At 34.8% G+C, this 17,074-nt stretch overlaps 1 protein-coding gene across 2 annotated transcripts in view; it reads right to left on the reverse strand.

The window, feature by feature from the left end:
* Positions 1 to 300: 300 nt before the first annotated feature.
* The window catches only part of HHIP (hedgehog interacting protein), a 92,847-nt gene continuing 76,073 nt past the window's right edge, over positions 301 to 17,074 (reverse strand). Inside the window, exons 9-14 of one of the 2 annotated variants that reach the window (XM_087963082.1) lie at positions 15,879 to 16,002; positions 13,656 to 13,786; positions 10,810 to 10,891; positions 2,879 to 3,027; positions 1,601 to 1,729; positions 301 to 438 (exon numbers count right to left, since the gene is read on the reverse strand). In XM_087963082.1, the coding sequence (XP_087819208.1) occupies positions 428 to 438; positions 1,601 to 1,729; positions 2,879 to 3,027; positions 10,810 to 10,891; positions 13,656 to 13,786; positions 15,879 to 16,002 (626 nt within the window). In that variant the 3' untranslated portion in view covers positions 301 to 427. Of the gene's footprint in view, positions 439 to 1,176; positions 1,730 to 2,878; positions 3,028 to 10,809; positions 10,892 to 13,655; positions 13,787 to 15,878; positions 16,003 to 17,074 lie in introns of those variants that run through there. The other variant, XM_026668643.2, reaches the window with a different exon arrangement.

The following is a 17,074-nucleotide window of genomic DNA, read 5'->3' on the forward strand; positions in this document are numbered from 1 at the left end:
ATGAATACAGCATGTACACCAAGTTTATTGATACATTTACAAAAATGAAACAATATTCTGTTTATTCTCCAAAAAGCATTTACATTTTAAACCCTATTTGGCAATAATATTTTTTGATGTTTTTATACATGTTCTCTTACACAAACATTTTTTTTAGTTAAAGTGACCAGTCATTGGCAAGGTTTTATTTAGTGTGAATTTTGTAATAACATATGTAGAGGGCCAGTCCTGATATAGTGGCAAGTATTTCATCAGTATTTAAAATGACCTATTAGTTGGTACTACTATTTTGTGGATTATAAACAAAGAATGACATCATAATATAGGTCTATATTAGTCCACAATACATTAAAGAGTGTGCTTGCTCTTGTACTCTCCAATTAAGGTGAAGGAACATATAACTTTAGTATTTTACAATGCTGTTCATCTAGGTGATATCTATATTATAAAAAATAAAATAAAATCATATAAATATGTAAAACAATCTCAGTGCCCATTGTTAAATAAGATATTCAATAAAAAGCAGACCTTTTAGAATTATTGTTTTTAAAATATATGGATATAATTTAATTGTTAAAAAAAATTAAAACAGTGTGGAAATCAAGCTGTGACAGCCAGACTTGCATCTATGTTAGGTAAAGCAGTTAAGTGCATAACATTCTGTTACAATGATAGAGGTGAAGATTACAAACTTATAATGAACTGCCTATATAAGAATGCATGAAGGAGTTGTGAAATAGAGCTAGAGTGGGAAAAGTAGATTCATATGGCCATGTTTTTCTCAAAGTAACAGTGATTTCTCTAGTCATTGGAACAATTGCAACACAGTCCTTGTTTAACAATTACCTCATTTAGCTATCACTTGCAGTTACAATGGTGAAGAAAAAGTAACTTACAACCAATCCTCATATTTATGACCTTCACAGGTCAGTAAAGCAAAGAAAAGCTCTGAAGCACAGTCATGGTTTTGCTTAGTGACTGCTTTGCTTAATGATTAAGCTGCTGGCTCCAGTTGCGGTTGTTAAGCAAGGACTTCCTGTAGTTCTTGCTATATTAGCTTTTTTAACCATTAAAAAAAAGCTTTTAATGGGAGGAAAAAATGGCCATGTGTAATATTGGATGAAAAGTGGTCATCTGAATCCATTTGTCATTTTTTGTATTTTTTCTTTTTTTTTTCTAATTATGTCCAAAATTTCAGAACTCCTTTCTGATTGCAATAATAAAATAATTATAGACTTAACATTGGTAGAACATCAAATAATTCATAGTGACATCAGTGATATTTTCTGTAGTTTCCAGTGGAATTTCCATGTAAATTATTCCACCTGAAAAATGTAACGTTAATGTTCCACTAATTATGCAATCAGATATTGGTAAGTGAATGGGTACATTTCTGTAAATAAAGACAGAATTACAAATCCAAAGGAATCGCTGGAGTTTCAAAGCAGGAAAACAGTCTTTACAAATAAAAGGAAAGAGAAGATTCAAAAATAAATGCCCATTGAAAATGTAGTGTCTCTAAATAGTCCAAGAAACTATACAATGTAGCTGGTTAGATCCAGCAAATAAGATGTCATGTCTATGATCTGATCAAAAATACCTGCCCTTGTCACTCTTCGGATGTTCCTGTCCATTTCTTCACACTGAGAACCAAGGTATCCTTTTTTACACAAGCATTTATTTGGTCGTATGCAGACACCACCATGTCGACAGACTGGATCACACTTTGCTGCAAAAAAATGTAATCCTCTGTTAGTATTCGAAGCAAAACATGGAAAGGCAACCATGCCAGTATCATAGGGGTGGTGTGAAGTTATTTCAGACAATATTCTGAGCAGTGCACAAATTGGTTTACAATGAAAATATCTTAATGTTTAAAACTAATTCTACATGTTCTGCTTATCTGATGTCATGAAACATATACACAGAGGTAGGCTGCACTTTCGTTGACAAGGTGTTCGCTGGTCGTGAGTGCACATGCATTGCTTTGGGGCTGCAACACAGCTTCAAACAGGCAGCTAATTGACTCAGGCAGCTCCGGTGAGTACAGCAGGGTGGCGCAGAACTCACCTGGGCAGCCTGGGCGGGGGGAAAGTTACTTATTTAGGGAAAACATAGCACAAGGGCAGGTGGGCGAGCCCAGCCAGAAATCACAGCAAGGGATTCGCCTGAACCTCGCCGAGCATCCAGCAGCCCACCACTGCATATACAATTCAATTTCCTTTTTCTGTGCAGAAAATGTTGTCTTGATCTGCAAGAAACTCCAAGTATGATCATTTATTCATTCGAGAACTAAGTTTTAAAAATGGCAATTAAATATTTAAACAAGATGTTTAAGTTTGTTTCAATACGGGCTTTAAGTTCTTACAGAGGATTAGTACTCACAGAAACTCTTGTGAGTGAATATTGTACACGTCTGTTCAGAGATTGATGAATGTATTCCCATACTTCAACATTTATAATCTGGTGCCTTCCAGATGAGACAAGACTGAAACTCACAGGATTTCAGACAGTACAAAAAGTGCAAGGCACAAAATTTGGGAATTTAGACTAAAGACTTATCTGTACTCATGGGGAATCAGTCCTGTTGAGTCCATTGGAGCATTTCTGAGTAGACATTTCAGATTTAAAATTGGGTTGAATTATCTAAGAATGTCATTTCTGAACATCTTGTTAGGGTGAAATCTTGAGCGCAATGTTTGCCTTGTGGTCGCATTGCATCTGTGAATGTTACTAAATGAATTCTGAATTCATAAATCAGGTTTTCTAGTCTCTTCCTCTAGACATTTTCTTACCATTCATTATAAATATTTTTTAAAAGAATGTCAGAAATTGTTATTGACAATGGTCAGCAATTACGATGGAATAGAATACCCACCAGTTCGGCAGAATTCACCTTCCCAGCCTTGATTACAGCAACATTTTCCAGTGGGAGTACAATGCCCATTTTGGCAATGCCTTGAGCATTCAGATGTCAATGTCTGGGCAGGAAATGCTGTTCTTTTACATTCTTCTGGAACTAAAGGCCTATGAGAAAAAAATACAGGCAATGTACCTATTTCAATGTCAGGATCAAAGATAAACAATTTACATATACCTTCATTTTTGCAGTCTTCATTTTTATTTTCCAAAACTAAAGCTGTTAGTATTTTTGGAAAGTGCAAGAAATGGATATTTTAATTTTCATTATGATAATCCAGTGTGCTATTTAACAAACATTGCTACTATGGCCAGCAAAAATATTTTTAAAAATGCTAAAAAACTTTTGTTAACAAACTGTTCAAAATTAGGAGTCCTCTAAATATTAGTTAAGCCAACATGGCGTCCTTTTAAACTGTATGTAAAACAGCAATAATTATTATAAAAATGATACACATATGAAGATGTATTCCAAATTCATATTGACAATCACATACAGGAAGTTCACATAAGCACACTTAAGTCAGGGATCTCCAACCCTGGCAACTTTAAGACTTGTGGACTTCAACTCCCAGAGGAAAATCTGGCTGAGGAATTCTGGGAGTTGAAGTCCACAAGTCTTAAAGTTGCTAACGTTGGAGACCCCTGACTTAAGTGATTGTATTCACCTGGCACCACTTTACTCCTTCATGCTTTTAATTGTGTTTTAATTCATTATCAGTTCTCAATATTCACTTGATGCACTGAACCATAAACTTACAAAAATGCTCATAAGTCAGTCTTCATGAGTGCCTTTCAAATGCACTTCTCAATGTTATAGTCTAGATTTGGAATGTTAGGTAACTCTATGGAATGTAGCCAGAGTTAAACAAAAATTTTTATAATTGAATATTATAGATACAAAATAGCAATAGCACTTAGACTTATATACCGCTCAGACTGGATAACAAGGCTGCAAGGCTCTGTTCACAGATATGAGTTGAAATATGGAATGAAGAAGTTTTTGGTTGAACCAGAGGTGGTATTCAGCAGGTTCTGACCAGTTCTGGAAAACTGGTAGCGGAAATTTTGAGTAGTTCAAAGAACTGGCAAATACCACCTCTGACTGGAAATTTTACTGTATCCTTCCCCTGCCACACCCACCAAGCCACGCCCACAGAATCGGTATAGTAAAAACATTTGAATCCCACCACTTCATGGTGCTTTGCTGCCCTCTCTAAGTGGTTTACAAAGTCAACGTATTGCCCCCAACAATCTGGGCCTTCATTGTACCGACCTTGGAAGGATGGAAGGCTGAGTCAACCTTGTGCCAAAAATATTGGAAACCACATAATTATTGCATGAAGTGTTGGTTAAACCACCTTACGTGCCTTTGTTATGCTAGAACTACAAATCTGTGAATCTCTGGCAACAAATATATGTAATGCCAGCATATCTGAAGGGCATTTATTAGAACAAGACTGCTCTAAATCTAATTTCATCTGTCCCTTATCAGAAGCAACTTCATTAAAATGATCGTGATCCTAGTTATCCTGGGGGCAAGAAGAAAAAAAATTCCATCTTCAAATTATAACAATGGGAATATGTTATAACAGAGAATCACCAGCGGAACATAGAAAAACATCTACTTTTCTCAGAATAAATACAGCCCTCTTTCAGGTATTTTTCAGTACATTTGCTTTCTTACTGGGAAGTTTGCCAAGTGCTCATTACTTGATTTACTGTAAGGGAATGAAGTGGGAAGTAAGGAAAAGAACCTTTCCAGCTTTTGGATTTTTTTTTTTAAAAAAGCTCAGCAGCATATCAAATTTATTCTTATATGGTATACTTGTTCATGACCTCTAGTCTTTAAGCAATTCTGTCATATTTGAAAACTAGCTATACAGATGAAGTCTGTATCAGTGTTAATAGCTGTGAGGTCAATGCAACTGCTAAACAGTTTGTATTACTGTCAGGGTGGTCATAAAAACAACACCTGCTGGATGAGGCCTTGGCAGCTGGGTCAACAGGCACTGTGGGAATTTATCAATTTAGGGGGCCACTTGTGTTGCACTTTGACGGATGAATCAGGAAAGAACTGGCTGGTGGAACTAAAGTTGCTCAATTATGTATTACATGCTTTATGACAGCACACGAAGGGGTTTCCTTGCACACATCAGAAAACAGGAAGATACAAACAGATAGGTATTTTTGCCTTATAAAGGGAAGGTCACAGAGCAGTCTATGCAAGAAGAATGGAACATGCAGGGGAGGAGGGATGGAAATGGACCATTGCTCTGAAGCTAATTTTGGGCTCACATATATTCTAGGAGATTTATTGTGAAAAAACTTCAGTGGCATATAGTTAGGCAAGCATGCCAATCAATTATCATTTCATTAAAGCTAAAGTAAATTGAAGAATTGCAGATGACTTCAAGGTTTATTTATATTTTTGTTGAAGGGGATCACATAATCCATCTGGATGGGCTTATATTTTTAATTGTTCTTTGTGGATAGCTTTTGCACTGATTTATGAATATATGATTCTCTAATAAGTAAAATAAAAGATTAAAATGTTTTAATATATCTTCCTTCCTTCCTTTCCTTCTTTTTCATTCCTTGCTCTCTTCCCATCTTTTTCTTTGTCTTTCCTCTTTTCCTTTCTCCTTTCTTGTTCCTTCTTGCATGCTCAAATGCAAAAGTGGAAACATTTTGCCTTTTGTTTTGTTTTTAGTTTGTTTTGCTAGCCCTCTGCCAGTGAAAATGGAGCTCGGGAGGGCTGTGTGTGGCCCCCTGGGCCCCGCTACGGCCTCCTGTCACTCTCTGCCAGTGAAAACAGAGCTCAGGGGGCACGGAGGCATCATTAGCCGGTCCTTTGCTGTTTCCAGGGTGGCCCCTTGGGCCAGATCAAAGTACCTTATGGGATGGATCTGGACCACAGGCCTTGAGTTTGACACCCCTGATCTACCCCATTTTCTGTTTAAACTGCTCAAAACTAAATATTCTGTGTCACTTCCATTTCTCTTAACAGAACCAAACTCTTTCTGAAAAACAGTTCCAATTTGTATGTCTCCTTCATAAAATAGAATGCCCAAATCTGAGCACAATAGCTGAAATGGGGTCTGAGTAATGCAAAATAAAGTGGAACAATTACACCCAATGATTTAGAACTACATTATTCCCTTAGTGTAGTTTAAAATTGTGTTTGATTTTTCCCCACTTGTACCACACTGTTGATTTCAGTTTGCAGCCAACCTATGTTCCAAGTCTTTTTATGATTTGGTCTAGGAATTCTAATCACTCTAAGAGTTATTGGTCTGTAGTTATGAAGATAGGGACATTTTTGTCCTCTAATCGTTTAACATTTAATTAGTTCTCCAGCATTTTGTAGTGATAATATTTAAAAGTTCGGCCAGCCCGTTAGCTACTTCTGTTTACTAGAAAAAAATCATTTGGTCCTGGAGATTTAAACTTTACTTTCTATCCAAAACCATATTTCTATCAATCTTCATCTTCTGTTCTGCTCTTTCATTCTTCCCATGACAGTTTCCTGGAGTAATGCATGCTTTCTTGCCTTCTTTAACAAAGAAGTTGGATTGTTCTCTTTCCTTTGTTACCTTTACTGCTTTGCCTACCGAACAGCTGGTATAATATCTTGTCTTTTTCTTTGAACATATCTTAAGAAGGTTTATTAACATCAGATCATTCTGAGCTTTTGCTTTCTGACACCAACTCTAGAGTTTTAAGTTACTGTTTATGTTTTTTCTTTGGGACTTGGCAATTTTTCCATTCCATGCATATTTCCTTTCTTGTTTTCAGATCTTTACTAAGATTTAAACAGCTATATTGGCGTCTTCTGCTGCATTCTTGCTTTTTCCCCTCATTGGAATTATTTAGACGAACTGAGCAATTTCTCCCACTAATTTTCTTTGCTATAGAATCTTTCTTACCATTGCTATGAATATATTATTATTCATTTTTCAAAAATCAAAGATACATGTTCTGTTTTAGTTTAATTTAAAAACAATAACTTCAGCATTACATGGTCATTTCAGCCAATATTTCTGCTAGTCTCAATAAGATCTTTCATGTTAATAATCAATATTAAGTCAAGGATAACTGATACTCTTCTGCCTTTCTTCAAGCTTCTCTTGGTGAGGCAAACCTGGTGTTTGTTGGAAAGACAACTCTTGGTAAATGTAAACAAATCTAAGTAATTATGTTTATTAGGACAACTTTAAAAAATACCATCCAAAAAAAGTAACTTTTAAATATTTTTGAAGCATTATAACATCCAGTTTGTGCTACCCCTTCAGAAATATTACTAAATGAAATGGACAAAATAGTTAATACCTAACCAAATATTATTTAAAATTTTCAAACAGGAAACATGCCTTCTTAAGAGGAAAGGAATGAATGAGCAAATAGAGCTTTAAATAAAAGTAGGGAGAGAGGGGGGGAAAAAAGGAAAGGCAGGGTGTGGAATGTGTGGTGTTTATGTTTTTTTGGAATGCTGGAAATTATAGCAATTGGAAAGCGGTACGTTCCCTACATCTTAGTTAGAGTTAGCAGCTTTCTTAAAATATTTCAAAAATCCGTCTACACATAAAAATAAAGCTAATGTATCCTTATACTAGTGGCCTTCTTAATTTAAGAAACATCTTTTTATTTTAGGTAGCCTAACAATGTTAATTTGCCTGCTATCTATAGGGGCTACATACAGGTATGAACACTAAATAAGGGAAAATATCTGCCGTTACCAGGTACCTGAAATGTATGTTATTCTATTGCTTTAAATGTGTGGGCCATGCTTTTCAGATGGGCATGCTGGCTAAGAATTTGGGGAGTTAGACTTCAACAAATTTGGAAAATTCCAGTTGGAAAAGGCTGCTTTAGGATAATAAATAATTCTTTTACCAGTGCGCCATTCATTCCTCAAATTAACTGGGAAAGCCTGGAACTCTCAAATGCTTCTTCAAGTTTACCATATATATGCTTGCAGACAAACTCACAATTTTAGGTGACAAAATATACTCCGCAAATTGGGTTTGACTTATCCGCAGGTAGTCTTCTACCTGAATATACTATATGTGGTACATTTAAAATAGAATTTCTGATAAGAATTTTTTAAAGGCTGATCCAGTGAATATTCCTTTGGAAGCTATTTAAAGAATTAATCCTGTTTCCATTCATCTAGAAAAATATTACCACCAGTAATTAAACTACGGTATCACTGATGTTATCGATGAGTGCCATGATTATTATTATCTTCCCCACAAGCATCATATTCTTCCAATACCTTATTACACCAAATGCCCTAGGACAATGTAATGCTATCCTAGAAAAAAATTATTAACTAATCAAAATGTTTATAATCTTGCTATATTCCTATGATATTGGAAAATATTTTAATTTAAGTATAATAATTTCTTTCCATACCTCATTTTGATGTTTGGTATACAGAAGTGTTTGGTTTTACATGAATTGCCCTTGAAATCCTACCACCACCATCAAACAAGAAGAGATCCATCATTCAAGGTTTTACTCTCAACAATTGGCATGAGATTCTGCTGCAAACACGCAATTCATGCAAACTGTCAAGAAAATCCAGGAATATATTTCCATAGATGCAGAAGCTTGCATATTCATGAGAAAATAGAACTTGGATGCGTGGAGGAAAAAGGGCTGCTCTAACTCTCTCTCTATATATATACAGTATATATATTATCCCTTTTATTCATTAAACATGAAACTCAGTCAACTGAACATTTAAAAATGTATCACAAATATATTATTATTATTATTATTATCATTATTAGTATTTTGGAATACTTTTTGAGACTCATCACTTGAAAGTTGCATTGAGAATGTTAATAAGGCTTTAAGTGTTATTTTATGCTCATGTAAACATCAAAAATGGCAACCCTATAAAACAATGTTTTTTCCTCATCAGTTTAATTTCATATGAATTTCAAAGTATTTGCTGTCCTTTTGTTACTGCGTTGCCACTGGTCTTATTCCAGGCAGATATGCCACACATTAAATAACGAACAGAGAATTTTGCTTTGAGAGGTTTAAGATATGCCAATTTCAGGCCACTCTAAATGGTGGGGTAACAAGAGCACAAATCCAAGGTCAAACAAACAGCCTCTTTGTAATCAGAAACTAATAGTGGATTAAAGGTGTAAAATTCACCTAAATCCACACACCAACAGACTAAACAATCTCAGTGGAGTGGAGTAGTATTTGTTTTATAAAAATACTTTCACTAGAAATCTTTAATAAACAAAACAAATAGAAGAGCATGATTGGCAGTAACATCTGCTTCTTAATTAATAACATGTTGTTTCAATGACAGATCCATGACAAATCATTAGAACTTTTTCTGTGGCATGCAATGTTATTTAATTTATAGTTTAAAAGCTTTTTATTTCTCCCCTACCACAAGCAAATGCTCCAGGATCACCTTCCCTACACTTCTGTCAGTTCTTGCAGATCTTATAATATATATTTCTATACATTTATTTTCAATCATTCATACTAGATCCTGTCCAATTTTCTTAAAAAGAGAAACTTTTCATGAATATTTTCATGAAAAAGTTAAACATATATTTAAAACATTTATATGTAGAAGCATCTATACAAAAAGGCACACATACCAATACATATGTATATGGTGTAGCTGTAACACGTATTAGAAAAGTTATTTACAATATTCAATATACTGGGAAAGTTGTGTGCACAATATTAATTTAATTTTATGAGTTGCTTTTTTGATAGAAAATATATTCAAATAGGGTGCTGCATAAATAGAAACAGCCCATTATAAACATTTCAATCAGAATATAGCTAGAAGGTACCTTGGAGGTCTTCTAGTCCAACCCTATACTATTTCAGATAGGTGGCTGCCCAGCCTTTTTAAAAAAACCTCCAGTGATGAAGTACTTACAACCTCTGAAGGCAATCTGTTCCACTGGTTAATTGTTCTCAATGTTAGGAAGTTTCTCCTTAATTTTAGGTTGTTACTCTCCTTGATTAGTTTCCATCTATTGTTTTTTGTCTTGCCTTCCAGTGCTTTGGAAAATAAGTTGACCCCGCTTCTTTGTGGCAGCCCCTCAGATACTGGAACACTGCTATCATGCCACCCCTTGTCCTTCTTTTCTCTAGGCTAAGCATACCCAATCCCTGCCACCAATTATTTCATTTGTATATCACTGAGCTGCAATACTGGTGGGAAGACAGCACCCACTTATCTAACAAAGTCCTAGGAGTTGAGCTGGGCTATCTTGGCTTGACGTGCCCTTGCAGGCAGCATAGGTGCTCCATTTACTTCCAGCAATTACTGCTCCTGCCTACAACCAGTCAAAGTGTATTCTCATCAATTAATTAGCCTGGGCAGCCCTCCTATGGGTCCTGGAACTGGGCCACTCCTTAGGGTAGTGCTAACATGCCCAGAAAAGCAACATTCAAGGAATATCCCTGCCATGCAAGACAAACTAGTGCCAGGGTTCACCCGCTCTACCTGATCATGGGAACTAGTAGAAGCTCCTTTTTCCATTAACTGTTTTTTTAAATCACCTGCTCCATATACAAAATTTTATATTGCAACCTGCTGATGTAGAACAAAAATTCCACGTTTTTATTTATTTTTATGCCATCGTTATCACTTTATAAATATCTCAAGATGCCAAATATACCTAATGTTCCTTTCTCCTAATTCCCTCACAACAACTCTATGAGATGAGTTGGGCTGAAAGAGAGTGACTAGGCTAAGGTCGCCCAGCTGGCTTTGTGCGGGACTAGAACTCACAATCTCCTGGTTTCTAGCCTGATGCCTTAACCACTGGGCCCAACTGGCTCTGTTTTATTATTTATTTGTTAGATTTATGTCTTGTCATATTCATTTCTTACCTTTTGGGATCAATGATTTTATAAAGTTTTCCATTATGTGATTGTGTCATGCTTTTACTACTTGCTAAGATGTAAATCTCACCTGTCAATGAAACACAACAAATAAATATTGGCATTCACTAAAAATACCAAGCAACATATGCATTATGATGAAAAGTACAAAGTTATGGATATTATTCTGTAGAAGGAATTAAATAAATTGACCATTGCATCAATTTATATCTTCATTTTTAAAAGTGCAAATAGAGGCTGAGATAAAATAACTTGATGAAGATTAAGAGTAGAAAATGTGTCTGGGGCAGAGGGATCTGTAAGGAAAAAGGGGTGAAGGTAATACAAATGATGAAGTGAGCATTCTATAGTGCTGCAAACTGAGGCTCTCAGACTTGTGCGGAGAAGTGCTGTCATGAAACTCATTTAGTCATTTTGACAAAATAGTTGGATTCTGCAGTTTTTTAGTCAAATTTGTTCTTGAGTTTCTGAAATATTGTGGTGCATGCTGCAGTTAGGCATTTTTCCTAAAATATTTGGTAACCTTCATATTTCTTTACCATTTTCTCCACAGATTATTTAATAATGTAAATAGGGAATTTAATGGTTGGAGAGCCAAATTCAAAGGATTTTTTTTAGAAATAGAAAAAATAAATTTTCAGTAGATATGCTGTAATATACTGTATTCTATTAGTATATTGCTGCCTTTTAGAGATACAATAATCACAGTTTCTTTAAAATATTGAAGTAGGTATTGAATATGTATCATATTGAGAAGAGTGAGAGAGTGCATTCTTTAGTACATCCATACAATACCAGACAACACAGTATCAACAGTAGAGACCTTGGAATGTCTAGGTTCTATCATATCACAAGACCAAAATGGACACCTAACATCAAAAACGTCATCAAAAAAGCACAACAACGAATGTTCTTTCTGCACCAACTCAGACAGCTCAAACTGCCCAAGGAGCTTTTGATACAGTACTATAGAAGAATTATTGAGTCTGTCATCTGCACTTCTATAACTGTCTGGTTTGGTTCTGCAACCCAACAAGACAGACATAGATTTCAGAGGGTAATTAGGACTGCAGAAAAAACAATTACTACCAACCTGCCTTCCATCGAGGACCTCTATACTGCACAAATCAAAAAGAGGGCTGTGAAAATATTTACAGACCCCTCACATCCCGGACATAAACTGTTTCAACTCCTACTCTCAAAACAATGCTATAGAGCACTGCACACCAGAACAACGACACAAGGACAGTTTTTCCCTGAACGCCATCACTCTGCTAAACAAATAATTCCCTCAACACTGTCCAACTATTTACAAAGTCTGCACTACTATTACTATTAATCTTCTCATCACTCCTTATCACCCATCCCCTCCCACTTGTGACTGTATGACTGTAACTTTGTCGCTTGTATCCTTACAATTTATATTGACTGTTTCTTAGTATGATTTGATTGCTTATTGCACCCTATGACTATTATTAAGTGTTGTACCTTATGATTCTTGACTCTTGACAAATGTATCTTTTCTTTTATGCCCCAATGCCTGAGAGCATGTTTGAGAGCATTTGCACCAAGACAAATTCCTTGTGTGTCCAATCACACTTGGCCAATAAAGAATTCTATTCTATTCTATTCTATTCTATTCTATTCTATTCTATTCTATTCTATTCTATTCTATTCTATTCTATTCTATTCTATTCTATTCTATTCTACTCTACTCTACTCTACTCTATAATAAAGGTAAAATAAAGGTTTCTTCTTTCAATTGTGTCTATCTCTAGGGCACGGTGCTCATCTCTGTTACTTTGCTGAGGGAGCCAAAGACATTTCCATGGTCATGTGGCCAGCATGACTGTATCCCCGAAGTACATGAAACAGTCCCACCAATGATACCTATTTATGCTCTTGTATTTGCATGCTTTTGAACTGCTAAGTGGATAGGCATTGGGGCAAGTAATGGGAAATCATCCTTTTGCGTGGCGCTTGGGTCTAGAACCCGGTCTGTCAGCTGTCCAGCAGACAAACTTAGTATCTGTACCTACTGAGCCATTGTGACCCTTGTCATCCAGACTATTCCAAATTATTGTCTATAATATTCCCTTTAAATATTGCTCATAGATAACACAACATATGCCTATTGGGACTGTAGGAATGCACTTCTTTCACACTTCTATAGCTCTATTGCCTATATAATTTAGCTATTTCTGAGCACAGTTCAAAATATTTATCTATACTAGTTTTTTTTCCAACTTGATGGTCTCCAGATACTTTGGCTTTAACATCCATAACTCTTGCTTGTGATATGTTTGTAATTTTAAGATACCTGGAAAGTGTACTACATACTGGATAATCAAAGATAATTCAGTCCCACATGTTAGAGGCTCTGAGGTAAAACAATGGTGAATTAAAAATAGAGTTACCCTACTTTCTGAAGTAAGACAATTAGAAGAGAAAGGGTAATTCTTCATATATAGCCCTGTTTATGGGCAAATCTATACAAAGGTTTGCTGTTACGTTTTCTGTTGCCAGATGACCTTATAATTTGCAAAATTATTTAATGGAGTTTTTATTATTGGCTAAATCAGCCTCCTACCATTTTATGATATTGTTATTTTTCTGTTTTAATATTATGAATGATTTGGTTCTTCTTCACTGGATTTGTCCAAGTGGAGGCTGGTTATTAATGTGTACCTCACACAATGAACTAAATGGCTCTTCCTGGAATTATGTTTCAGTTTATTTTATAAAAATGTATTAAATAATCAATCGTAAGATAGTTCTGGGCTAAATTCCAATTAATATATTATAAAACAGTAATAAGTTGCTTTTTGTCTTACCCAATTCATCTTCACCAAATCCTAAAATGTGTCCAGCAAAAAAACCCTGACATGAACCACTGTTGCCCAGACATAATGGTTTTTCTTGCCATTGTCTTGTAACAGGACTCTGCTGTAGTGTTAAAAAATTCCTAAAAACAATAAAAAGAGAAGGGTTACACAGTGCTTCCATTAACTTTACTGAGGTCAACATAGAAACTAAATATTAAATAATATCTGAATTGGAGTCCATATTTCTGCAAATTCTTTGGCATTGTATCTTTCAGGTTGGGTTTTCTAGCAGTTGTAATCCCTACACATCTTGAAGGCATGAAATTTGAGAAGGTTGCATTTAAAGTCTGAGCTATAAAGCTTATGATTCAATTTTCATTTTGGTAGATACTTAAACGTGATTTTGAAGTTTCAACTTCAGTTACAACCGATAAGCCTATAATAGATTGATGTCATACAACTGGAGTTGCTCAAAGATTTGTTCTTAATGCATGATAACAGAACAGCACAATTGCATATATGATTCTTTTAAAGTAAGTCCCATTATGTTAGTATAATTGATAGGACTAACATAAGCATGAATATTCCATAGGAGATTCCATAGGAGATTTAGAAATTTTCAACTAATCCTGAGAAAAGTTAGGCAGGATAGGTATGGTTAGTATTTGGTTCAGAGACAACAAGGAAATCCCAGGAATCTAGGGTAGAAAAACAAAGAATTAATAGAAAAGAAACATTGATGAGAAAATTGTGGGTATGTTCATGTAATCACCTGAAAAACAGCTGATTCAAGAGAATCTGTACCTTTTAACCATAAATAGGATGACAGTGTGAGTTGAAGCAATGCTTTATGATTTTACCATGGGACCTTTAATGCCACTTAGAACACTATTGATGTGTTTGCACAATACATAAAGATATTTCTGAGAACTCACTATTTGTTTGCATTAAGGGTATGTCATACTCTAGACCTATATTCAACTGTGCCAATCTACAATGCACAATCAATTCTGGTATATATGTCCTAGTAGAATACAAATGTGAGTGTTATCATGAAATGGGGAGATATATCTTCTCCATCCCTTGATCCTTGAAGCTATCAATTTCTGTCATTTTTTGGGATGTCTGTGAAAATTAAAAGATTTCTGGTAGCCTGAATGAGGATGGTTGCTTATCTACTTCTCTCCTTTCTTTCCGTGTTTCATTCCCTCATGTGGCCAGAAAAAATAAAATAAGTTTTGAGAGGAAATTTCTAGAACAGCACTATTTTTTTCACTCTAAGTTTGATGTATTGTGACAGCACCAACAAGAAACTAATTTTTAATATTGCTGACTGAAGTCAATATAAATATCTTAAGGAGCATTGGGACTAAAACTAACATAACTAAGTCCATAGTTTACTGGGTGATGGTATTTTCATGATATCCTTACCTAGACCATACAATCTAGGTGTCATGATTTGAGTTCTGTTGGAGACCTATCACAATACATTAGTACAATACATTGTTATATGCTCCAAATACTTAGCCTCCACTGGTATGGGAACATCTCTGCATTGTGTAGAAGTTGAACTTTCAGGAACACTTTCCAATGCAGTTTCATGTAGAGCTCATTATAATGGCTCTGTCTAAATGCAAAGCAATGTTGTTGTTTTTCCTAGAGAACTGGCAGTTGTTTTTATTGGTAAAAAGTAACACAATAATTCTGCTCTGCATTGGAAGAACCCATACCCAAATTAACCACAACCTCCAAAGTTGATCTTCAAGATCAAAGATGAAGATTTACCAGTCCATGATTTCCTCCAGTTTAACTGAATTAATTATAGCCTTTTATCTTATTAATCCCCAACTGCCTTCAGATACATGTTCAGTTTTTCTATTATCTCCCTGTAACTAATAGATCAAAAAGTAAGGTAAAGCTTTATATCATCCATATACCAATAACATTTTAGATCAAATTTAGTTGAGTTTACCTCATGGTTTCAAATAAAGACTGAACATGGGGGACAAAATGCAATTTTAGAGCAATGGAGTAAAAGTCTTTCGGAAGCCTCATCTTAGTTCAACCTTCCATTCAGGACTGGAACTCTTAATATCATATTTTAATGTTAGATTTCTGAAATCCATCCTGGCAATATATACTACTAGCAAATGATCATCACCATATAATGCACTTTCATTTTTAAGCTAGAAATAACACATCCTTTTTCTATGAGAATTGTAAATAATTTACCCATTGCGGTCTGCAAATGTGTAACTTCCATAAAGTCTTTCAGATTGGCAACCTCTGTATATAAATCCACCAACCAGTGGTCCAGAACTGAATGGCTTAAATTCTAAAAGTGAAGGTTCGCTTTCTGAAAAAGAACTACCATAGTGTTAGATTAACTTAAAGTTGATAAAAGCATGTGCTAAGAATTGGGAAATTAAAAAAATAAAATATTTTTATTTAAAATAAAATAGAATTTCATCTTTATCTGACATTATTTCAGAATTAGGTTTATACTAAACAATTCTCTGTATACTTATTCATAACTAAGTTTCTTAATATTTAATATGACTTATAACCAAATAATATTCAAGGAATTTCAAATACAGCTGCTTAAAATAGCTACCATTTATGACCATTATTTCTTGGCCTTCACTGTAATATGTGTTGTTTTGTTTTTATTTTAAAAACAAAATGAAGCTGATATTTTACATCTCATAAAATTGTAAGTACCATAAGAAAAAAAAAAGTGTAGCTGTTTTTGGTAGCAGAATCATCTATATATACAGTATTTCCCTATGTTAGAACATACCAATTGCACAGAATTGTTCTAAATTCCATTCGCACCTTTTTTTAAAGATATGAGTACACTTTTTCTGTACCTCCAAAATAGAAAAATAAAATATAAAAACTGGAATATACTTGTGCTCCCAGAAGTAAATAAATAGTCAAGAATGGTACTATTACCCATAATTTTAACTGGGAAAAAAAGAAACAACAATGGGTACTAAATTTTGATATTGAAAGATTAATGGCAAATAATCATTTATCTAACATAGTCCTTTCACTTAGGAAAAGCTATAGCCATTGCCAGTGGTGGGATTCAAATAATTTAACAACCAGTTCTCTGCCCTAATGATTTCTTCCAACAACCAGTTCACCAAACTGCTCAGAAAGTTAACAACCGGTTCTCCTGAACTGGTGCGAACTGGCTGAATCCCACCACTGGCCATTGCTGATTTTCATCATTGTCCTGAAAGCTTACCCCATGTTGACCTGGAATTTTAAAAAAAAATATATAATTTTTATATAACCCTGAATCTAAATAATTCACATAGGTTTACAATTCAGCTGCTCATGAATATTGATTGACTATGATTGAATAATGAACTTTGGGGAATGTTTCTTATAGAAAAAGGATGATATATAGAAGGAAGAGA

The sequence above is a fragment of the Notechis scutatus genome, chromosome 4 (genome assembly GCF_049901735.1).
Source record: "Notechis scutatus isolate UNSWTSFEM ecotype Mainland chromosome 4, rNotScu1.2, whole genome shotgun sequence".
NCBI classification, from domain to species: domain Eukaryota; kingdom Metazoa; phylum Chordata; class Lepidosauria; order Squamata; family Elapidae; genus Notechis; species Notechis scutatus.